Source organism: Mobula birostris, chromosome 18, assembly GCF_030028105.1.
Source record: "Mobula birostris isolate sMobBir1 chromosome 18, sMobBir1.hap1, whole genome shotgun sequence".
NCBI lineage: Eukaryota > Metazoa > Chordata > Chondrichthyes > Myliobatiformes > Myliobatidae > Mobula > Mobula birostris.
The window spans coordinates 18,210,836-18,232,107 of NC_092387.1; the positions used below are offsets into that span (position 1 = coordinate 18,210,836).

Consider the following 21,272-nt stretch of genomic DNA (forward strand, 5'->3'; position numbering starts at 1 on the left):
TTATAATATGATAGAATTCACCCTGCAGTTTGAGAGGGAGAAGATAAAGTCTGATGTATCAGTATCACAATGGAGTAAAGGGAATTACAGAGGCACAAGAGAGGAGCCAGTCAAAGTTGATTGGAAGGGTGCCCTATCAGGGATGATGGCAGAACAGCAATGGGTGGAGTTTCTGGGAGCAATATGGAAAGAGTAGGATAAAAACACCCCAAAGATGAAGAAATATTCCAAAGGGAACTTGATGCAACTGTTGCTGACAAGGGAAGCCAATGACAGAACAAAAGCAAAAGTGAAGGCATATAATAGAGCACAAAATATTGTAAAGTTAGAGGATTGGGAAACTTTTGAAAAACAACTGAAGGCAACTAAAAAACCATAAGGATGGAAAAGATTAAATATGAAGGTAAGCTAGCCAATAATATAAAAGAGGATACCATAAGATTTTTTCACATATATAAATAGTAGAGGCAAGAGTGGATACTGGACCACAAGAAAAGATGCTGGAGAGGTAGTAATGGGGGACAAAAAAATGGCAGACAAACTTAATAAGTATTTTACGTCAGTCTTCACTATGGAAGACATTAGCAGTTTGCTAGAAATTAGAGTGTCAAGGGGCAAGTGAGTGTAGTTGCTATTACTAAGGATAAAGTGCTTGGGAGGCTGAAAGGTCTGAAGGTCGATAAATCACTTGGACCAGATGGACTACACCCTAGGGTTCTGAAAGATGTAGCTGAAGGGATTGTGGAGGTATCTTTCAAGAATCACTAGTTTCTGGAATGGTTCCAGATGACTGTAAAATTGCAAATGTCACTCCACTCTTTAAAAAGGGATGGAGGCAGAAGAAATTATAGACCAGTTAGCTTGACTTCAGTGGTTGGCAAGGTGTTGGAGTCCATTATTAAGGATGAGGTTTCTGGTTACTTGGTGGTGCATGATAAAATAGGCTAAAGTCAGTACGGTTTCCTCAAGGGAAAATCTTGCCTGACAAATCTGTTGGAATTCTTTGAGGAATTAATAGGCAGTAGAGACAAAGGAGAGTCAGTGGATGTTCTTTAGATTTTCAGAAGGCCTTTGTCAATGTGCTGCACATGAGGCTGCTTAACAAGAGCCCATGGTATTAAAGGAAATTGGAACCGCTTCTTTTCACATGATACTTATTTCAACAATTTGGATGACAGAATTGTTGGCTTTGTGGCTAAATTTACAGACAATACAAAGATAGGTGGAGGGGCCGGTAGTGTTGAGGAAGCAGGGAGGCTGCAGAAGGACCTGGACAGATTGAGAAAATGGGCAAAGAAGTGACAGATGGAATATAGTGTCGGCAAGTACATGATAATGGATGCTGGTAGAAGGAATGAAGGGTTAGACTATTCTCTAAACAGGAAGAAAAATAGAAAATTAGGGGTGCAATATGTCATGGGAGTCCTTGTGCAGATTAGTTTGCAGGCTGGATCAGTGGTAAGAACAGCAAATGCAATGTTAACAATAATTTCGAGGGGACTAGAATATATGAGCAAGAATGTGATGTTGTGGCTTTATAAGACATTGTTCAAAATGTATTTGGGGTATTGCAAACAATTTGAGCCCCTTATTTAAGAAAAGATGTGCGGGCATTGGAGAAGAGGTTTACAAAAATTATTCCAGGAACGAAAATGTTAACCTATGAGGAGCAACTGATAGCTTTGGGCTTGTACTCGCTGGAGTTTAAAAGAATGAGGAGGGACCTCATTGAAACTTATTGAATACTAAGCGGCCTAGGCAGAGTGGACGTGGAGAGGATGGTTCCTATAGTGGGTGAGTCTAGGACCAGAGAGCACAGCCTCAGAATAGAGGGAGGTCCATTTAGAACAGAGATGAGGAATTTCTTTGCCTAAGAGGTTGGTGAATTCATGGAATTCATTGCCACAGATGCTGTGAAGGCCAAGTCATTTGAGTATATTTAAAGTGGAGGTTGATAAGTTCTTGATTAGTCAGAGCATCAAAGGTTATGGGGAGAAGGCAGGAGAATGGGCTTCAGTGAGATAATAAATCAGCCACAATGAATTGGCAGGGCTGACTTGATGGGCCGAGTGACGTAATTTTGCTCACGTGTCTTCTGGTCTCATGCAGCTTGTTTAAAAAATTGAGTGCAGTACTTATTTCTTCTTCCAATAAATCACCCTTACATTTATCCATGATCAATTCTCTCATTATCAGGTTGATAGCTAACAGAGCTACCAGCTCATGTTGCAGCCAGTGGTGTATTTATCTTAACATCTATCTTTCAGGTACTATCTTCAAAGAAAATAAGCAAATTAGGATCATGGAACTAACAAGCGAAAGGGCTGGTGTCCCAGGATCAATCCAAAACACATGGTCCAAACCTGACATTACCTCCCAAAGGAGGCTATACAATATGAACTTAAACCTAGGCCTTGATACCTCCTTGTACAACTGGATCCTCGGTTTCATCACTTGTAAACCCCAGTCAGTACAGAATGGCAACAACAACTTCTCTGCAAAAACCATCAGCACAGGTGTAACACAAGGCTGTGTGCTTAACCTCTTGCTCTACTCGCTTTATACTTACAACTAAGGATAGCTCCAATGCCATATTTAAGTTTGCTGACGATACCACTATTATTGACCGAATCAAAGCTAATGATGAATTGGCAAACAGCAGGGAGATTGGTTGAGCGGTTGAAAGTGCCAAAACCTTTCACTCAATATCCGCTAAACCAAAGAGCAGATTATTGACTACAGGAGGAAGAAATTGGGGTCCATGAGCCAGTGCTAATTAGAGGCTTGGAGGTGGAGAGGATCAGTAACTTCAACTCCTTGACATCATCTTTTCAGAAGATCTGTCCTGGGACCAGCACGTAAATGCCTTTTCAAAGAAAGCACAGCAGCGCCACTACTTTCTTAGATGTTCCTGCAGGTTCAGAATGTCACCTAAAGCTCTGACTAACTTCTGTAGGTGCGCAGTGAAAAGTATTCTGACTGGTTACATCATGTCTGGTATGGAAACACCAGTGCCCAAGAATAGAAAAGCCGACAAAAAGTGGTGCAAGCAGGCCAGTTCATTAACAGGAAAAGCCATCTTCACCATTAAGCACATCTACAAAGAGTGCCACCACAAGAAAGCAACATCCACCATCAAGGACCCCCAGCATCCAGGCCATACTTCTTTTCGCTGCTACAATCAGGAACATCAGCAAGGAGATACAGGAGCCTTTAGGTCCTACACCACCAGGTTCAGGAATAGTTATTACCTTACAGCATCAGGCTCCTGACCCATCATGGATATCTTAACTCAACACTGAACTGATATTGAAAACAGACCACTGGACTCATTTTCCAGTGCTCTACAACTCATGCCTGAACACCTCCCTCTGCAGTTGGATCCTAGACTTCCTGACTGGGAGACCTCAGTCAGTCCAGATTGGAAGCAGCGTCTCCAATACCATCACACTGAGCACGGGGGCCCACCAGGGCTGTGTGCTCAGTCCACTGCTAACCCAAGACTGTGTTGCAACACAGCTTGAAGCACAACATCAAGTTCACCGATGACACAACTGTGGTGGATCTCATCAGCAAGAACGATGAGTCAGCATACAGAGAGGAGGTGCAGCGGCTAACAGACTGGCGCAGAGCCAACAACCTGTCTCTGAGCGTGAACAAAAGAGATGGTTGTTAACTTCAGGAGGGCACAGAATGACCACTCTCTGCTGAACATCGATGACTCCTCCATAGAGATCATTAAGAGCACCAAATTTCTTGGTGTTCACCTGGCGGAGAATCTCACCTGGTCCCTCAACACCAGGTCCATAGCAAAGAAAGTCCAGCAGCGTCTCTACTTTCTGCGAAAGCTGAGAAAAGTTCATCCCCCCCCCCCCCCCACATCCTCACCACATTCTACAAAGGTTGTATTGAGAGCATCCTGAGCAGCTGCATCACTGCCTGGTTCAGGAATTGCACCGTCTCGGATCGCAAGACCCTGCAGCAGATAGTGAGGTCAGCTGAGAAGATCATTGGGGTCTCTCTTCCCACCATTACAGATATTTACACCACACGCTGCATCTGTAAAGCGAACAGCATTATGAAGGACCCCAAGCACCCCTCATACAAACTCTTCTTCCTCCTGCCATCTGGCAAAAGGCACCGAAACATTCGGGCTCTCACGACCAGACTATGTAACAGTTTCTTCCCCCAGGTCATCAGACTCCTCAATACTCAGAGCCTGGACTGACACCAACCTACTGCCCTCTACTGTGCCTATTGTCTTGTTTATTATTTATTGTAATGCCTGCACTGTTTTGTGCACTTTATGCAGTCCTGGGTATGTCTGGAGTCTAGCATAGTTTTTGTGTTGTTTTACGTAGTTCAGTGTAGTTTTTGTATTGTTTCATGTAGCACCATGCCCTGAAAAACGTTGTCTCGTTTTCACTGTGTACTGTATCAGCAGTTATGGTCAAAATGACAATAAAAAGTGATTTGACTTGACTTGATTATCACTTGTTTCTCTTTGTATTTGCACAGTTTGTCAGTTTTTGTGCATAGTTTTTCATCAATTCAATTGTACTTCTTTGTTCTGTGAATGCCTGTAAGAAAATGAATCTCGGTAGTATTTGGTGACACATTCATATTTTGCTAATAAAATTTAACTTTGAGCTTCGAAGAAATTGAGAATAAAATGCACTCTACTCAAGCTCAGAAGAACAGGGTAATGTCATTAAAACATACAAGATTCTGAAAGGGATCAACAGGGCAGGATGCCAAGAGGCCAGAGTCAGGGGCATAATCCCAGGATAAACCTCAAGAGTTTTGTTTGGTTTTTGGAAACTATTGCAGTGGAGCCATAGTTATTTCAAGAGGGCAGTATTAAAAATTGTTTCCTTTTATTTTATCTGGAGATACACAGCAGATAACAGACCTTTCCTGCCTAATGAGCCTGTGCGGCCCAATTACACCCTTGTGACCCATTTTTGGAAAGTGGGAGGAAACCAGAGCACCCGGAAGAAACCCACACGGACACGGGGAGAACGTACAAACTCCTTACAGTGAAAGGAAATGAACTTGGGTTGTTGGTGCTGTAACAGTGTTATGTTAATCACTACTCCCTCCATATTGCCCCTTTTACTGCAATAAAAAGCATTCCACCAAGACACTTGAATGCCCCTACACCAGCCAATTTACTCAAGACAAAATATTTTCAGATTATTAATGAGTATATTCAGTTATAAAGAAAGAAAGGGAATGGAACAGCAACATCCATCCACAATGGGAATTTGAAAATAAATTAGGATTACTATAAATGGGTGCTTGATAGTCACTATGGATTTGATCAGCCAAAGTCCCTGTTTCATAGCAAATGGTTGGGTTTTTGGACAAATGCATTAAAGTGGATGAGATACAGGATCCATCATGACATTACTGAATGATGCCCTGCGGTCTAGAACTTCTATGTTCAAATAAGTACCTGGTGCATCCATCCCTTCAACAGAGAACTTATTTGCAGGTTTTAACATCAATTCCTCATGTCCTTAAGCATGCATGGAAGCCATATCATAGCTGTTCATCTGTGCCATCTATCTCACTGATGTAGTGGAAACTACTTGTGGTCATAATATTACAATAATGCTGACAACAGTGGCACAGAGAAACCCTAGTAAAACCACAATCAACAGGTAAAAGCCTCTAATAGTTGCAGTCATGCTTAACAAAGAAAGATCTAGCAAGTTAAATCATTTCACCTACAGGACATCACTACAGGTCACTCTTGGAGCAAGTGCGCAGGAAATCCACTGTCAGATTTTTCATCAATAAATTTCCCTCAGCGAAAAGATTAGCAGGCTGCGTTCTAATGATTTGAAGTCTAATCACATTCACTCCAATATTGAGGCAAGGGAGGCCAGCTTAAAGCAGGATTTGGATAACAGAAGTCACTTTTTCTTTTCAAGGGAATTTCAGATTCATGGACTTCAGTTCGAAGCTACGACCAGAGACTGGAACTTACTCCCCTTTGAACTAAGCATGTTGAAAGTGCAAGTCCGGTGTAGAAAATTTTCCAAAGACCAAGTAATTGGGGGTATGTTACAAAGATTGATGGGTTCTTGACTGGTAAGGGGTTTAAGAGGTGTGGAAGAAGGCAGGAGAATGGGGCTGGGAAAAAAAGCCATCATTGAATGGCACAGTAGACTCAATGGGCCGAATTATCTAATTCTGTTCCTGTATCCTGTGGTTTTACATCCTATGGTTTCAAAAGAGTAGAAATGGTGAAAGGGTTGTCAAACAGAGATGATGGGTTTAAAATAATTAGCAAAAGAAACCAAGAAAAGCTGTTGAGAGGCCATAAGCATATTTTTGACTATCAGTTTGCTCCAGCACCATTTTGATTTCTTTTAAACAAAATAACTGACAAGGAAGACCTGGACTAACTTCTACCACAAATTCTCAATTCCAACTGCTTGTGCAGATATGCCACAGAATGGATACAGTCCTTCCAGCAGTTTTTCCATTGTTGATCTTGTGGAAATGCAGGGAACAAACTTGGGTAAGAGCCACAGCATGATCACTTCTGACAGATGTCGAAATTGCCTTCTATTGGACATTAAGTCTACACAGATTTGGATGAGAGGGAAAAGTCTATTTATGACAGATGTTACTGAACAATCTAACATAAAAATAGAAAATGCTGGGGATTCTCAGGTGAGGCAAATTTGATGAATGCTAATTCTGTTTTTCTCTCCATTGAGGCTGCCCATAATTTTATTTTTCAGCAGCTTTACTTCTTGCTTTATAATAACCACGTGGCTAAGACCAGCAGCATAAGCCCCATGCAATCCACAAACTCCAACATTTTGTGGAGGACCTCAATGTTGAGTCACTGAAACCCTGATACCAATTACACTAGGGTAACTGCACAGTTCAATAAATACAAACCTCAGAATTTCAAATAGAAGCAGTATTTAGGCTACAACCTCAGATTTCAGATTCCAGGAAATAAATTTGTCAGACATGTTTTTATTGTTGAAACAATGCAACTATTTCCATTAGGATGCCTATCCTCAAGTCAGGCCAAACTATTCACTTATTTGTTTAAAGTCAAGTCACAAACATTTCTTAGATTAGTTAATCAAAATCAAAACTGATCATTATTTTCCAACAAAACCTACTCTGGGTCATTTCTATGTAAGAATCATAGAAAACAGAAGGAATAGTGAGACACAATAGATCACAGAAACAAGTTAATGGCATCTCCCTTCTCTGGGAGACACAGGAAATTGTGTGTGCAAGTCCTGTTTCAGAGGCAAACTGAAAATTTAGTACTCCTGAAGCTGACGTCACAAACTGAAGCCAACTGTATGTGGGTCAGTTCTGGGGGAAACTGTTCCCGGGCTTTGGATGCACGAGTTCCTTACAAGACACAGGAGCAAAATTAGGCCACTCAGGCCATCAAGTCTGCTTCACCCTTCCAGCATGTATGATTTATTAACTCTTTCAACCCCATTCGCCTGCCTTCTCCCCATCACCTCTGACATCCTCACTAACCAAGAAACTATCAATCTCTGCTTTAACTATCCTCAATGACTTGGCTTCCACAGCAATCCGTGGCAGTGAACTCAACAAATTCACCACTCTCTGGCTAAAACATTCCTTCTCATCTCCGTTCTGAGCTGTGCCCTGTAGTCCTAGACTCATCCACATCCTCTTCACATCCACTCTATCTAGGTGTTTTAATATTTGATAGCTTTCAATGAGATGCCCCCTCATTCTTCTAAACTCTAGTCAGTACAGACTCAGAGCATCAACTGCTCCTCACACATTAACCCTTTCATTCCCAGAATCATTCTCCTGAATCTCCTCTGGACCCCCTCCAATGCCACCAACTCTTTTCTAAACAAGGGACCCAAAACTGCTCGGAGTAATCCATGTGCAGTCTAACCAATGCCTTATTAAGCCTCAGCATGCATCCTTGCTCTTATATTCTAGTCCTCTCAAAATGAATGCTAACATTGCATTTGCCTTCCTTACCACCGACTCAACCTGCAAGTTAACCTTTAGGAATCTTGCACAAGGTCTCCCAAGTCCCTTTGCACTTCTAATTTTTGAATATTCTCCCTGTTTATAAAATAGTCTGTGCCCTTATTCCTCCTACCAACATGCATGACCATACACTTCCCTACACTGTACTCCATCTTCCACTTCTTTGCCCATTCTCCCAATCTGTCTAAGTCCTTCGGTAGCCTTCTTGCTTCCTCAACACTACCTGCCCCTCCACCTAATTCTGTATTATTTTAAAACTCAGCACAAACCATCAATTCTGTCATCCAAATCATTGAGTTATAACATGAAAAGAAATGGTCCCAACACTAACTCCTGCATACACCACTTACCACGGGCAGCCAACCAGAGGAGGCCCCCTTTATTCCGAATCTTTGCCTCCCACCAATCAGCCAATCTTCTATCCATGCTAGCATCTTTCCTGTAATCCTTCGCTCTCGGACCTGGGCCCTACCGCTTTGATATGCTCTCGGGCCCTGCCTCAACTCCGCCTTGCTTCGAAGTCTGTTCCAGCAGCCAAACTTTGGCCCGTTCCTTGCTCTCAGGTCTAGACCCCGGTGCCTCGATTTGGCCCATACACACCACACCACAATCATCCTGACCTTCAAAACTTCAGTTCACATTGCAAACATGCCCAATCATACAAAAGCTCAACTCTGAAAGAGAAGCTACAGGCTATTGATTGCGGTGATAAATACGTATTACACACCGGAGAGGAGTGCATACAGAAGCCATGCAATTCCATATCAAATGGCACAGACCATAATTCTGGAAAGCAAAGATTGGATAGGAAATCATAAAGAAATTACGTCCTTGGGCTCAGAGAGCATTATATTTTATATCTGAGTTGCATTGCCTGCTGCATGTCACTATAATCATTTTTTTGGACTTGCTGTGAACAAAGTGGCCATAACCTTGCACAGAACATCAAAGGGACATCTTGAAGGTGTGAAAGATACCGTGTAAACACAGCTATTTCAGTTAAATCATGATGTAAAGCCATGACTGTCAAAAACTAGAGCACTGGGTCCTATTACATGCCATAGATTTTTCTGCAAGTTTTACTTTACACTTCCAGTTTTAGATTACTACCCATTTTCTGAGGAGAGCCTGAAACACTTATTTCTGAAGTGAAATAATGTACACAATACAACTGAAGTCCAATATAGGACAAGGGTATTTCATTCAATATAAAGTCACCAAGACACCAAAGATTTACAATAACTATCATATTACACTGACATTCTTTTCCTCTTTTTTTTACTGTTTTGGTGTACTTATGTATAAAATGATCTGACTGGACAGCACACAAAATGCTTTTCACTGTATATCGGTATATGTGGTAATAATAAATCAATTACCAGTCTGGGCAACAAGTAGCAATATTTTTAGTGACTAATTCTAGCCTTCAGCTGAAGAGTCAGATGAAAAATAATTAAAACTAGCTATAGCACAATTTTTAAAATTTATACCTTCTTTTGCTAACATAATTAGCTTTACCATTTGACACGATGGCAAATCTCCTACCTCAGCACCATATTCTTTTATTAACCCATTATCACAGTGTCCCATAATTTCTGAAGATCTATAAATCTCTATGTACTTAATAACTGAGCCCCCACAGCCTTATTTGCCACAGTATTCTAAATGACCACAGTAAATTTAGGACAGGGATGAGGAGGAACTGCTTTTCCCAAAGAGCGTTGAATCGGTGGAATTCTCTGCCCAATGAAGCAGGGGAGGCTACCTCAGTAAATATACTTAAGACAAGGTTGGATAGATTTTTGCATTGTAAGGGAATTAAGGGCTATGGGGAAAAGGCAGATGGTGGAAATGAGTCCATAGTCAGATCAGCCATGACCTTGTTGAATGGCAGGGCAGGCTCAACAGGTCAGATGGCCTAATCCTGCTCCTATTTCTTATGTTCTTACGTTCAATCTAGGTGAATAAATTACTTCTCATTTCCACCCTAAACAGCCAACCCCTTATTTTGAGACTGACTCCTGTTTCCAGACACCCCACTTTAAGCTTTATGCAGTATTCTGATTTTTCATTACCTTGAGATCAGTTACTAAGCTTCATGAAGATGAGATTTATGGCCAAAATGTTGTGACCTCAAGCATTCCAGTACCATTATTGTGGAAACAGTTCTGTGACGTGTAAATGTGCATACTATGAATTTTAAATGTGGAAGTAATGCACACACAAGGTACAAATATCACAAAAGAAAGCAAGGTAACTGATTCTAAATGGTTACTAAATTGCATACAGCAAAGTATTTTGGCACCTTTAAATACATGGAAAAAAAATCACAGGAGAAAGTATAACCAACCTCTAATGATGGTAATGACCTATAACATAAACTCACTTGTAGGCACAGAAAACTTGAGAAAGTCAAAAACACAAACATCAATTATAAATAAACAATCTCATTAAATTACCATAGGAACACATATGCATGCCTGGAAAATATACGTTGATCAGAATTACCAAAATTGGTTGTTATATTAAGTCTTAAATGATCAGCATTCAAGAGAATTTAAGATGGGATACACTAGCAGAAATATTTTCTTTTGAAGTTAGCTATACTATTGCCAAAACCTTGATGATCAAGATCTGAGTTAATCAGGATGCTGAGCATTTGTTGGGTTGGACCCAAACGACAACCTAACCCACCAAAGAAACTCACAAGATAATTCCTCAATTCAGTCCACAATCCATTTCCTCCAGCATAAAGATACATGATCATGAATTTCCTTTGAATGGGAAGAACAAAAGATGATCAAACTGAAAAAAATAACTCAATAAGCATGCAATAAAGGAAACTGTAGCTCTGTTACTTAAAGAAAAAAAATACAACAGAAGTTTATTCAGGTAATGAAATTTAAACTTTCTCTCAAATGGTAAAGGACAGTTGGAAATCTGGTAAACTAAACAGTGATGGTCTGCACAATTCAGATTTTATTTTGTACCTGTACTGCAATATTTCTCAGAAAGGGCCAACAGGAAGGTCAACAGGACTGCCATTTCTGCATCTGCTATCACATAAAATCACCTCACAGTGCAGCCTTGTCAATCACCAGGTCATGATGGACATCAAATTCCTTTTCACAGATAAGACAAGCACCCATACCAGGCCCTTTGCATTTTATTTAGAATCAAATTGTGTGCAGCACGGCAATTAAACATATTCCTAGTTTACTGAGATATGAAAGTAGCCACTCAGCTGGGTCTCGGAATACTGAACTGCACACACAAAATACTGGAGGAACTCAGCAGGCCAGGTAGGATCTATGGAAAAGAGTAAACAGTTGACGTCTCAGGCCTGGGCCCTTCAACAGGACTTTCATTAGAAGTCCTGATGTAGAGCCCTAGCCCAAAACGTGGACTATTTACTCTTTTCCATAGATCCTGCCTGGCCTGCTGAGTTCCTCCAGTATTTTGTGTGTGTTGCCTGGATTTCCAGCATCTACAGATTTTCTCGTCTTGGAGTTCTGAATCTCACTACCTTTAATACCTGCACTCAGCAAGTGACTAAACCTTGCATATTAAACTGGAAAGTGCCCTCCCTTTGCAGGCCGTTTTTTTTGCTTTAAGATGGCTAACAGTGTCGCAAGCTAGAAGGAGGAGACGTATACAGTTTACGACAGTTGCATGTACATCAGAACAAGCCCTAAATACATCTGGACACTTGTCATAGCTCACACTCATGAGATGCCCTGATTGCAAGAACCAGGGTATGTCCTTACCAACATATACTTACCTGTCAAAAGTGAAAAAAATGTCAGGCAAGGATAACAAAAACCAGGCATTACTACTCAATATTTTTGAGAGATGACAAAGTGTTATTGGTAGATGCAGGTAGGTCACGGAAACAACTAGAATTTCCTCCACACACAAATCCGCACATTACTGACAAATGCTTCCCCTCAAGGAAAAAGGTATTTACATTCTGCCATGATTTTGCATATTCAAATTTTTTTTTCCATTCACAACTTTCTGCTGCTAATTATTGTGGCAAACTATTTACTCTTTGTATCAAAGAAGCACAGCACTAGTGTGTTGCCACACAGAAAATGCTGTCTTTAACAGGGAAGCAGAAATAAAGCACTATGACTTCCCTTCCAAAAAAGTTTGTCACCTGGAAATGAGAGCCCAGATTTGAACAACGAATGGATGTCCACTTACATTCAGGAAGTGCAATTCCCCTTTCCAAATCACTTTTCTATTTTGAACCTTGCTGCTGGCCGTTCGAGATTGGAAATGAACTACAGAGCAGACCGGAAGAAATGCAGCACACCTTACCAGCAATTCCCTCACTCGGTCTTGAGACCACACTTACGAACTTAAATAAAGAGAAGGTAAATCCAATACACAGATTTAGAGAAAGGTATAAAGATGCAGTCACTGAGGGTCCAAAGGTCATTCTGAGAACATTTATGAAGAGCAAAGAGATATGGCTCGATGTGGTTATAGTACCATTAGATGAGCACTTGCAATACTCAGCCTTAAAGCTGAAAGGATTAGGGGTGGATGGCTAACACTACAGCAGGCTTGTTTGGTTTACGTTACATGCTTCAGGTTTATGGGCCACAACCACAGCCTAAATGCAAGGCTATTCCACTTCTCTAAACTGACTGAGAACAGAAACAAAAGAGAATCCCAGAAGGATATCAGCTCAGGGAGCTGATCCTGAGATCCCAAGGCTGGGAAGGGCACAAGGACAACATCAAAACATTCTTTCAGCAATGTGGGATATCTTAGAAACCATCTGGCTTTCTAAGAAAATTTATAAGCCACACTGAACTTCGCAAAATTATTGCAAAAAATTTACAAATTTTAAAAATGTGGAACTATTAGAAGCTGGAGCCAACACTCTAGTTATTTTTATGTGCTTCTATGAAGCTGAAGCTGTTTCAATGGCTGTGAACTTGTGAAACTGATCCCACAACGCAAGACAAGTACCAGGACAGGGGCTCAACCTGCATTCCTAAACTCAGCCCTTTAAGTCCCAGTAAGCACCAATATATCCCAGACCCTACGGCTCTTTGGAGTTTAAAACAATGAGGGGTGATATTATTCAAACACATGAATCCTAAGGGGACTTAACAGGGTCTTCAAGTGTTGAGATGTCTTCAGAATCAGATTTATTATCACCAATATGTATTGTGAAATTTGTTGTTCTACAGAAGCACAGTGCAAGGCACAAGTTACAATAAGAAACATATAAAATATAAACACTGCAAAATGAGAACAAAATGGTAGAGTTCATGGACCATTCAGAAATCTGATGGAGAAGAACTTGTTCTTAAAACATTGAATGTGTCCCCTCACGCTCCTGTACCTCTTCCCTGATGGTAGTAATGAGAAGAGACCATGCCCTGGATAGTGAGGGTCCTTAAAAGTGAATTCCACCTTTTTGAACCATGAGAGAGCAATAAACAAGGGGACATAGGCACAAATATAAGGTATAAGGGCCTTGTCATTTTAAACTGAGGTATGTAGAAATTTCTTCGCCCAGGTGTTGGTAAATCCCTGCTCTCATGGGTGCTGGAAGCCAGATCATTGGATATATTTAAGGTAGAGTCAGATAAGTATTTGATAGATCGAGGAATTGAGGGTTATGGTAAACTGGAGTTAAGGCCAGAGTAGATCAGCCACGATCAAACTGAAAAGCAAGGCATGGGTGCCTACTCCTGCTCCTATTTTCCTGCAAGTGTCCTAGTGACTGATTGCAACATTCAGGCAGCCATCTTAACATGTTACTACAATCGCTGGCTTATCATTAATATCACCATCGTCTCTGGAAAATCCCTCAAATTCACTGGAAGAAACAGTAGTGTCCTCTCATTGGCCAACATCCAGCATTGAGGCCCAAATAATTCTTGGTAGGATCATATCAAATTTCAAATTACATTTATTGTCAAAGTACAGTATGTATACACTCTACAACCTCTAAATTCATCTTATAACAGCAGCCCTGAAACAAAGAAACCGAAAATAACCCATATATAAAAAAAGACTGTCGAACACCCAATGTGCAGAAAGAAAAAGAAAATCACGCAAACAGTAACCACAAGCAAAAAGCGTTCTGAACTGAAGTCTGCGAAGAGAGCCCAGTCCCACAGTCCAGCGCAGAGCAACGTCCTGGAGCAGCAATCTGAACTGGGCCGTCCTTCACCTCAGGCCCCGAAACCCTGACCCTTTTCGATCTGGCCCGGCACTTAAGTCGACGTCCAAACATCAGGTTCAATCCCCTCCATACATTCTGGGGCCTGGACCCTGTTGCCACAATTCGGGCGATCCCCAACCTTTCTGATTCACTCCTGCACTTAAATCTCCACCCAAGCATCAGGTTCAGTGCCCCCGATCGCACCCTGCTGCCTCGATTTGGCTTGTAACCAACCTTTCCGATTCAGCTCTGTGCTTAAGTCTCTGTCCAAACATCGAATTCAGTTGCACCAGTACACTCTGGTGTCCAGACCTCGCTGCTTCGATTCGGCCTTCAGCATGGTACTTAAAATGATCGAACCTCATGCCTCCCTCACTCTCGGCGATGGGCCCACTGCCTCAGTTCTGCCACATTGAATTGCCCCCAAGTTTAAAGCCAAGTTGCAGACTATTACTTACGACATTCATTTGCCAGAAAAAGTGTGTTTAACAAAGTACTTAGTTGTTTTCCTTGTTTCATTAGCCACCAGCCAGAAGTCGCTGAGATTCACCAGCACTATCTTACACCGGTATTGCTGTTGAGTATGTGTCCATTCCAAACTCAACACCAAACACCTAAAACCAATTCAATCACAAAGAAGGCAACAAGCAGCTACACTTCATTAGGTGTTTGACAAGATTTGCAGAGTCACCGAAAAACTCCAGCAAATTTCCAGAGATGTACCACGGAGAGCTTTCTGACTGGTCTAGGGGCTGCAGAGGGTTGTGAACTCAGCCAGCTCCATCGTGGGCACTGGCCTCCACACCATCGAAGACATCTTCAAAAGGAGGTGCCTCAGGAAGGCAGCATCCATCATTGTGGACCCCCACCATCCAGGACATGCCCCCGTCTTGTTACTAGCATCTCCCAGGAGGTGCAGGAGCCTGAGCCCCCACATTCAATGTTTTAAAAACAGCGTCATCTCCTCCAACATCAGATTTCCAAAAATATTCATGAACACTATCTCACTAATTTGTTCTCTTTTTGCACTACTTATTTTTATTTACATTCGTCTTGTAACGTACAGCAACGTTTTATGCATTGTACTGTTCTGCTAGCGCAAAAACAAATTTCACAACATATTTCTGTGATAATAAACCTGATTCAAATTCTATTCCATGTCTTGTCATGACAGGAGATTATCAGGCAGAGAAAAAGATGTAAGGATATTCTCAAAGCTTCCATGAAGAATTATAACATCCCTGTTGACTCCTGGGAACCGCCGGTCCATGACTAAGTTGGAGGGGCATCATCCAGGAGGGCGTCAAGGGCACAGAGGTTCTGTGAAAGGAGGAGTTCACCACCCCATAAACAGCCTTACCTCCTGCTAATCTGTTTTATTTATTTAGAGATAGAGCATGGTAACATCCTCTGCCCTAACAAGCCCACACTACCCAATTACACTCTCGTAACCCATTAACCCCAACGCCTTTGGGATGGAGAAAACTGGAGAATCCAGAGGAAACCAGGGAGAACATGCAAGCTCCTTCCAGACAGCAGCGGAATTAACCCCAGGTCACTGACACTGTAACAGTGTTACGCTAACTGCTAGGCTTTCGTTCCACCGGTGGAAGAGTTTGTAGTTCTCACACAGCAGAGTGGAAGCAGGTCATCTTCAATCCCAAAAGGCTGCCTAAGAAGCCATGAGGCCTCCGAACCAGAGTGCATAACTTCACTCACCACAACACTGAACTGATTCCACAACCTATGGACTCACTTTCAAGGGCTCTACAATTCTTGTTCTCAATATTTAATTCTTTTTTATTTACTATCATTATTTTGTTTTTCTTTCTGTATTTGCACTTTTGGACACTGATTGTTTGCCTTTGAGTGTACTGTTTCATTGATTCTATTGTGTTCCTTTGTATTCACTGTGAATGCAGGGGGTAGGGGTGGGTGGGTTGATGTTCTTGTTGCCACTTGCGCGAAGGGTGGGTTGATGTCTTTGTTGCCCATTGCACGGTTTGTATTTTTCTGCAGAGGGGTATTGATGTTCTAATGGCCGTTTGCACGGTTTGTTTGTTGTGCATGGAGAGAGAGGTGATGTTTTGCTTTGAATAGGTTCCCTGGTTTTCTTTGATTCGTGGCTGTCTGTGGAAAAGATGAATCTCAGGGTTGTCTACTGTAAGCATACTTCGAAATGCCCGCAAGAAAATGAATATCACGGTAGTATGTGGTGAACCTTAAAAATAAATTTATTTTGAACATTAAAACCATTTCCTCAGAAACAGAACGCAAAAGGACACACTGTAGGAGTGGGTCACTTAGCCTATCTGGCCCCTAACAATACTCATCCTGTCACAGTCACTGAAACTGGCCAATTATTCATCAGTCATATGCTGACTCTTTCCAAGAATTATCTAGTGAGTGCCAGAAATTTCAAGGAAGCCAAAGTTACATATTGCTGCCCAAAAAAAATGCAATCAATTAAACCAAGAAGCCTTGACAGAGTGAAACATAATTTCAAATGCTCAATTGAACTTGTGCTTTAATAGCATCAAACCTGCTCAGCCACTGCTTTAATTAATAGAATTGGTGCATCTAGCTCTGAACTTTTTAGATACATAAGACTTAAAAGTACTTCACCATTAATATGCATGTATTTTACAGGATGTCATAGACAAATCCCAGTATTAGGAACAAAGTTTCCAATGGGGGGAAAACCAAGTTTAAACATCTCCCATGCCTCAGAAAAACAAACCCAGAAAGTACCAAAAATCTACATCCAAGGCATCTGTGGGCTCCATAGGTCTGACAAAATGAACCACAACTTCGACATTTCTAATTAAAATGGCATGGCAATGTAGTTTCATTAAGTCATCTACACTGCCGCTGCCCAAAACCTAACTCACAATACTCTGCTTTCAACCACCACACATACTGATCCACAGACTGGGAATTGGAATTGGTCTATTATTGGCATATATACCAAGATATAGTGAAAAGCTTTAGCAACAATTTGATTTCAAAACTGACGTTCTTGAAATCAAATCTGAGGCCTAACCACCCAGCTCAGTTTTGGAGACTCTCTCCAGTTATCACTTTAGTGTCGTTTCTTATTTTTGTGTTTTTACTTGTCTCAACCCACTCCACTGCTCTTTGCCTCTTTAAGACCCTACATATTTTCCCAACCTTTGATCACCCATTGTATCTTCCTCTTAAGATGCAAGACCAGTTATTGCCTGATAACACCCATTTAATCACATTGGGACAGCTCTCTAATGCTAAAAAGTGTTCATTCAAAGAAGATGCATAATGGTACTAAGTTAAGAAACTGGAACTCTATCAACAAAACAAAAGCAACAATTGAATCAAAATATTGATGGGGCTTTCTTTCATGAAGATAGCAAAATAGGATTTCCCACTTACCAGTCAGCGAGTAACTGGGAAGCAGCAAGGGAACAGGGGAGAACTTAGGAGAATTAATTAGTTCTGCACAGCGAAAGATTGTTCAACGATGGAATGTCTCAGTAGATACAGAGATGGGAGCAGAATGCACAATAGTGTATAAAGGAAATGATTAAAAGTTTCAAAAAAAAAGTTTCTATGATGGCCAGGGTAAAGAAAAGTAGAATAAATTAGCAAGACAACTCCTTCAGGCCAAACACACCAGCTGTGCTGTAATATTCTGTGATGCCATTTCATAAATTACTGATAACAAGATCTGTGATATTTCCCAATAACACAGTGTAAATTAAGTTGTTATAATGCTAAGCAATCAATCACTTTGAGGTCACATAACCACTGCATAATTAGTATATAGGATATATGCTGAAAAATGGAAAAACTAAAACTAGTTTAGTTTCCAACGGTAACAACGAAGCTTTGTTCTGGTCATTTACATCATGGCTTCTCAAAATATTTTTTCATAAATCTTACACTAATATCCATTTTACTTGAGTAGTGGCAACTTTACTATTAAAATTAAAGCAGGCATGACATATTTTAAGCGACTTACTCCTTTACTCTGCACTGTTAGGTGACAGCATTTACCTGTGACGTTTCATGGGCTAACAGATCATTTGTGTTCCAGCTACAAAACATGGCCAAGAGAAAAATGGAAGGAATGCAGTTAAAAGGAGAGGCCGTAATTCTGAAACAAGTTAATTGACCCAGAAAACAGGAGAGATTGACCAGGACAAACTGAACACACAAGTTAAATCACAGGAAGTGTCATATTAAATAAAATCCAAAAATCAAATGCAGCTTGGGCTACGGTCAGCAAACACACTGCAATTTGAACATCTTTGCACAAGCTGAAAGCTATTGTTGATGGTCAGGTAGTTAGTGAGAAAATACACAGACACAAAGGGGAAGTTCCCATAAAAAATCATAAACAGAAATTCATGTGCATCATGTTACACAAACAATGCCAAGGGATACACTGCTGGACCCAGTCCAAAATTATGATTGCTTTTTGCAAAAGACTTGTGAGGCTTCGGACAAATACACCATATAGATTCTTCAAAATTAGAGGCAGTACTGGTCCGAGAGAGACGGAAAAGGGTTCTAAGTGGGATGGGAGGGGGAACCAATGTGGGTGCACGGTGCATATCAGTCTAGGAGAGGCAAAGAGCAGAAGTAATATGATTTGATTAATTTATAGTGTGGAAAGAGTGCGGGAAGGAGGAGGAAGGTTGGGGAAGAGTGAGCAGGGAAACGAGGAGTGGCAACAGGGAGGACAGGGTTAGGGACGAAGAGCTGGGGGTGGTGGGGATTAGGAAATGTACAGTTAGGGGTGGCAGGTGTGAGGCTTGTGAGGTGGGAAAATGGGGACAGGACCGGGCACCTCGGAGGGGACGGGGTAGATGAGGGACATCCCCGGAGGGGTACAGGATAGGTGAGGGGCACATGGGCGGGCAGAGTAGGCGAGGGGCATCCCCGGAGGGGTACGGGGTAGGCAAGGGGCATCCCCGGAGGGGTACAGGGTAGGCAAGGGGCATCCCCGGAGGGGTACGGGGTAGCCAAGGGGCATACCGCGAGGGAAGATAGAAGGTGATCCAGCTGGGGGGTGGGAACGGGTTTGGAGAAGGGGTTTGGGCTGGGGTGGGGGAATAAGAGACAATCCAGCTGAGGGTGGGGGGGGGAATAGGAAATGGAGATCTGGCTGGGGCCGGGAGGGAGGGGCGGGTGTAGGATAAGGGGATCCGGCAGGGAGAGGGGGGATTAGAAGGCAATCCGGGGAGTGAAAGGGATGGGAGAAGGGGATCCAGCAGGGGGGGGGTGGGCGGGTAGGATATGGGTGATCAGCTGTGGGGGGGGGGAGGGTAGGAGACGGGGATCTGGGAGTTGAGAGGGATAGAAGCGGATCCGGGGTATGAGTGGATGGGAGAAGGGGATCCGGATGGGCGGGATAGGAGAAGGGGATCCTGACGGGGGGGGATAGGAGAAGGGGATCCTGACGGGGGGGATAGGAGAAGGGGATCCTGATGGGGGGGATAGGAGAAGGGGATCCGGATGGGAGGGATAGGAGAAGGGGATCCGGATGGGAGGGATAGGAGAAGGGGATCCGGATGGGAGGGATAGGAGAAGGGGATCCGGATGGGAGGGATAGGAGAAGGGGATCCGGATGGGAGGGATAGGAGAAGGGGATCCGGATGGGAGGGATAGGAAAAGGGGATCCGGATGGGGGGGGGTGATAGGAGAAGGTGATCTGGCTGTGGGGGAGTGGTATGGGAGAAGAAGATCCAACGTGGGGTGGGTGGGATACAGGGGTCTAGCTGGGGGAGGGGATAGGAGAAGGAGATCTGGGGGGCCATTGAGTGGAATAGGAGAAGAGGATCTGGGGTGTGAGTGGGTAGGAGAAAAGGACCCAGCTGGGGGGGGGGGGTAGGAGAAGGGAATCCTGGAGGTGAGTGGGCTTGGAGAAGGAGATGCAACTGAGGGAGGGGGAACAGGAGGAAATCCAGCTGAGGGGGGAAATAGGAGCCCTGCCTGGTGGGGAGGGGTCTGGTACAAGATGGGGATCCGGGGTTGAGTGAGATAGCAGAAGAGGATCCGGGGAAGGGGGTAACTGGTGTAGGAGAAGGGGATCCGGGGAAGGGGGTAAGTGGTATTGGAGAAGGGGATCCAGCTGGGGAGCGTGAGGAGAAGGGGATGTGAGTAGTGGCTCGATGTTGGAAGAAGCGAAGGAAGGGGCGTACCCTCTCTCTGATGCTGTGACTGCCCGCGGCCGATCTCCGGCATTCCTCAGCCTGTCTACTTCCCTCCCTCCCTCCCGACCGCCGTTACTTACACTTCCAGAATGCGGTCTCCTTTGCGGACGCCGGCTCTCTCGGCCGCGCCGCCCTGTAACACGGCGCTGACGTGCTGGAGCGGAGCGTACAGCTCGCCGTTGATGCTTCTCAGCTGCCCGCCTTCGCTCACCTGGCCCCGCACGTTGAAGCCGTAGCCCGTCTCCGACTTGATTATCTTGACCAGCCGCGGCCCCCGGCTCGGCTCAGTGGGTGTGGGCGCCTCAGAGTCCGAGCCCGAGCCCAGCCGCTTCCCGCTGCTCCCGATTTCATCCGCCATCTTCGGCACGGACCTCACACACCGCTGCACACGCTCATCCCATCACGTGAACCATCGAAGGCGGTGGGAAGGAAAATTTCGGAACTAAAGAACAGCATCGTCGCCTTCCGCCGGACTCTTGATGTTACGCCAAAACCTCACACCTCGTCCATAGAATTGGAACTGCCATTTTTAATTAGGGCAAATAATAAATCCCGGACAAATTAGCTCCCGTTAATAAAACAAGTTGGAAGCAGAAGTTTTCTTTATAAAATAAAAACATTTCCATTGGTATTTTCATTAAAGCTAGTGTGATTATATGTTGTGAAGAGCCCTGAAACTGATATTGGAGACGTAAAAGCAGAGTTGGAATCTGGATAATAATATGAACGATTATAAGAACTCAGCGGATTCTGCGGAGGAAAAGGAATAACCTTACAGCAGTGTTTTTGTTTTGCTCCTGAAACTTATTTCAGTGATTCCCTTCTAGAATCCTCGACATTTATTTTTACTTTATACTTGTTCT

At 43.0% G+C, this 21,272-nt stretch overlaps 1 protein-coding gene across 1 annotated transcript in view; it reads right to left on the reverse strand.

The window, feature by feature from the left end:
- LOC140211984 (sorting nexin-27-like) overlaps positions 1-20,814 on the reverse strand; it is a 135,924-nt gene extending 115,110 nt beyond the window's left edge. Inside the window, exon 1 of the mRNA XM_072282294.1 lies at positions 20,490-20,814. Coding sequence (XP_072138395.1) covers positions 20,490-20,767 — 278 coding nt within the window. The 5' untranslated portion in view covers positions 20,768-20,814. The remainder of the gene's footprint in view (positions 1-20,489) is intronic.
- Between the last annotated feature and the right edge of the window lie 458 nt (positions 20,815-21,272).